At 55.0% G+C, this 3,606-nt stretch overlaps 1 protein-coding gene across 2 annotated transcripts; it reads right to left on the reverse strand.

Moving 5' to 3' along the window:
• Positions 1–517: 517 nt before the first annotated feature.
• NRL (neural retina leucine zipper) lies at positions 518–3,194 on the reverse strand. 2 transcript variants are annotated; one of them, XM_059708481.1, is made up of 2 exons: positions 2,763–3,194; positions 518–1,924 (listed from the first exon to the last, which is right to left on the reverse strand). In XM_059708481.1, the coding sequence occupies exons 1-2, from the start codon at positions 3,141–3,143 to the stop codon at positions 1,592–1,594; spliced, it is 714 nt and encodes a 237-aa protein (XP_059564464.1). In that variant the 5' UTR covers positions 3,144–3,194; the 3' UTR covers positions 518–1,591. The 2 variants fall into 2 exon arrangements, with proteins under 2 accessions (XP_059564464.1, XP_059564454.1); XM_059708471.1 differs by lacking the exon at positions 2,763–3,194 and having other exon boundaries at positions 518–799; positions 1,794–2,751.
• Between the last annotated feature and the right edge of the window lie 412 nt (positions 3,195–3,606).

The following is a 3,606-nucleotide window of genomic DNA, read 5'->3' on the forward strand; positions in this document are numbered from 1 at the left end:
GGTTAGAGGGAGCAGAAAGGTAGAGAGACATGACAGTTTCTTCCCCCATGCCTGACTGCTTCTCCCCATTTATTATGTTACTTAGAGGACCTATGACAGTAGCTGGTGAGGTTGCTGCTCCCAGTTCAATGCCTCTGATCAGCCCATATCCCCCACCCACTCTCACCATAGGCTGCTGAAGCAGAGGGCTGGATTACTATAGCAACTGTGAGCCCTCAGAATAGTCACTGATGCTCCTGAGCTTCTGTGCAGTAGTGGTGGGAGGGGCAGGCTCCATCTGGCCCAGTCCCCACACCTCCACCCCATTTTTATTGGACCTCCAGAACTAAAAACCACCACTCAGCCCAGGTGGGGCTTCCCAGTCTCTCTCTCTCTCTCTCTCTCTCTCTCTCTCTCTCTCTCTCTCTCTCTCTCTCTCACACACACACACACACACACACACACACACACACACACACGTCTGAAGCAAGGATAAAAAATGAACACTTCTAAATTACAAGAACATTAGCCAATAGCATAAAGTTCTGTCTGGAATTCAAGTTTAATTCACAAAAGCTGCACTCTCAGCTCCTTGTCATGCTGGGGCAAGTCTCACCTCAGCCCTCAGAAAGGCAGGAGGTAGCAGGGTCACCTTATGTAGGTCTGGAGGTCAAGGCAGCCTGCAGGGAGCAGCAGAGGACCCGTGCATGGGCTCATCCAGTGTGTAGGCTGCAGCCAGGAAGCTGGAGCAGGACAGGAAGTCCCTTTGGTGAGGTTGTCTTGGGGAGACCACTGGACTCCCACACTAAGGGTGCCGGAACTGGAAAGGTAACAGAAGTCATCCAACCCGAATGAGGATTAGATGAGGTAACCAAGACCCAGGGAGTAAATGATTTGCTCAAGACTACAGTGGTATCCTTGGCAGAGCCGGAGCACCCAGGTCTCCAGACTCCTGCCCAGGGTTCTCTCCCAGCCCACACTAAGCACCCCCAGAACTCCTCAGGCCTTTGCAGCTCTGGGCCCTGGAAGCTACTGGGTTGGGTAGGAGGAAAGCCTCTTGGATAAAATTCCTAGTCTGTCTTGCTATTGGAAATTAAAATCTTGAAAATGCAATAGTCCTAAATGGGGAGGTTACAAGCCCCAGAATGAAAATACAGCCTTCTTGTTAATTACTGCCTAATGCACTATAGGCTGAAAACCTTTAATTAAAATATACACCACTCCCTCACCTCCCATGCACTGTCACTCAGCCATCATCCACGCCCTTGCCCTCCCCCCACCCACACCACCTCCCACACACACTCACACACATTGCCTGGTACTGGTTCCTGCTGATCTCAGTATCCTGGTCGTGTGGATTTGGGCAAAAAATAGAGGGTTTCTGTACATGGCCCGCTTGAAGGGAGGGGAACCCTCTCCCAGAAAATGACCATCATCTAACCTCGGTACATGCCTTAAGGGTCCAGGAAATTTGGGGATATTGCTGTGGTCATACAAAGGAGTGTCTGGCACCAGAAGGCGCTCAATAACCACCTAGTGAATGAGACAGCTGCCTTCTGGATGGTGAGCCCACCCCAACCTATTCCACCACCACTCCGTGGCCCCAAGAGGCTCAGAGGAAGAAGTGAGAGTGGTCCCCGGGCCCGGGGCCGCCGGAGGACAGCCGGTCACAACGAGCCTTGTAGAGGTCGCGCTCCCTGGCCAGGCGGGCCACCTCGGTCCGCAGCGCCTCCAGCTGGGCGGCCAGGCGGGCGCGCTCCGCCTCCAGCCCGCGCCGCTGCTGCAGCCTCTTGGAGCGACAGGCCTGCGCGTACCCTCGGTTCTTCAGCGTGCGGCGTCTCTGCTTCAGCCGCAGCGCCTCATCGCGCCCGCAGCCCCGCAGCTGTCGGTTTAACTCCCGCACAGACATCGACACCAGCGCCGCGTCAGAAAAGCGCTCGGCCAGCTGCAGAGGGAGTAGGTAGAGACCTGGTCCGACCTGGACACTCAGTTCCCAACGCCAGGCTGGCCCCGCCTGGCTTGGGACTTGACCTGAATGCTCGCCCTTCCACTGATTCAATCTCCCAGTCCAGACCCGCCCCAGGTCCCAACACTTCCGGGCTCCCATAGGTCCTTGCCCAGGGACTCCAGCCGTTAGACCCGCCCAGCGCTGCTGGCCCCGCCCGCCTCCCACTGTCAAGCGAGCCCATCCTGCACCTGAGCCCAGGGCATAGGATCCGGCTCCAGGCCCACGTGTCTCCAGTGGACCCATGGCCAGATAGACCCCACCTTTCCAACGCACCTGGCTCTCCTCTCCTGGAGGCCGCAACCCTGTGACCCTCAACGGATTTGGATTAAATCTTAATGCCCTCAACACCCCCATTTGTGTCTATAATTAATAGGATGAGTCCCAATCCTTTCTGAGAAGGTTGGGGGCTGGGGTAGCACCAAGTCTTGAAAAGGCCAACTTCATACGAGTTCCCACAGTCTTGACTCCACACCATTCCCTGTTTTCCACGCATGGTTTTTACCTCCCCTTTTTACGGGCCCATAATCGCCTGCTCCTCGACGCCCTTTAATTCTCAACTCTGCCTTTTCTGTCCTCTTCTAACCTTATCTTCTCCCTTTTCCTCCTGGGTCAGCCTATTCATTTCTCTCCATTTGGAAAAAAGGGAGGGGGCAGAACGTTGTTTTCTCTATCTGATTTCTTCCAAGGGCCCTTCTTCTGCCCTCTGTCTCTTTCCCAGTCCAGGAACTCCTTCTCTTATTCAGCCTCCCCTCAAAACAGCTCACTGATCACTCACCTGGGCATGCTGGGCTCCTGTCTCCTCTGAGCTCCCTGGGTAGTAGCCATGGGGCCCCTCAACCGGGACTGGGTTGTGACCCTGCAGCAGCTCCACGGCCTCCTCAGGACTCAGCCCCAGTACCTCCCCAGACCCCTGTTGCTGCTGCAAAGTGGCCAGCCAGTACAGCTCTTCCAGGCCTGACCGGGGGCCCTCAGTGGCCCCCAGCATGCCTGGCTCACTGAAAGTGGGTGAAGGAGGCACTGAGCTGTAAGGTGTTGAGCCCAGTGAGGCTGTGAGGGTGCCAGATCGCCCCTCAGAAGGTTCCCGTTTTACTTCAAACTTCATCAAGTCAAAGTCATTGACATATTCCATGGCCAGGGGGCTGGGAGGCAGTGCCATCCTGGGGCTGGAGGAGGGGGGCACACCTGTAAAACAGAGGAGACATTTGGAGCACTTGGAGACTGCCTGCCAGACTCCTTCACCAAAACCTGCTCCCCCAAAGCCCAAGTACCCTGGAGCCTCAATTCTGGGAAGCCGGGATGACGGTGCTGCCCTGTTCCCTGCATCGTCACCTCCGGGCTGGGGGCCAATTTTTCAGATGGCAGGGGTTCCTCACCAGGGACAAGCAGCTTACATGAGGAAGAGGACAGCACAGTCTCTCGCCCCACTGGTGCCTCTGAGATTTACAACAAGAGGAATATGGCAGTGCTCCAACTCTACTGCTGGAACATGCTGAGATGCTCTGTCATCTCAAGAGGCACCATTCCATTTCCAAGCAATTAAAAATTTTGCTTAATTAACTGTGAGAGTACGTATATATTTTAAGACAAAGGGAAACATGTATGCTGTGAATTTTAATGTA

Source organism: Myotis daubentonii, chromosome 1 (genome assembly GCF_963259705.1).
Source record: "Myotis daubentonii chromosome 1, mMyoDau2.1, whole genome shotgun sequence".
NCBI lineage: Eukaryota > Metazoa > Chordata > Mammalia > Chiroptera > Vespertilionidae > Myotis > Myotis daubentonii.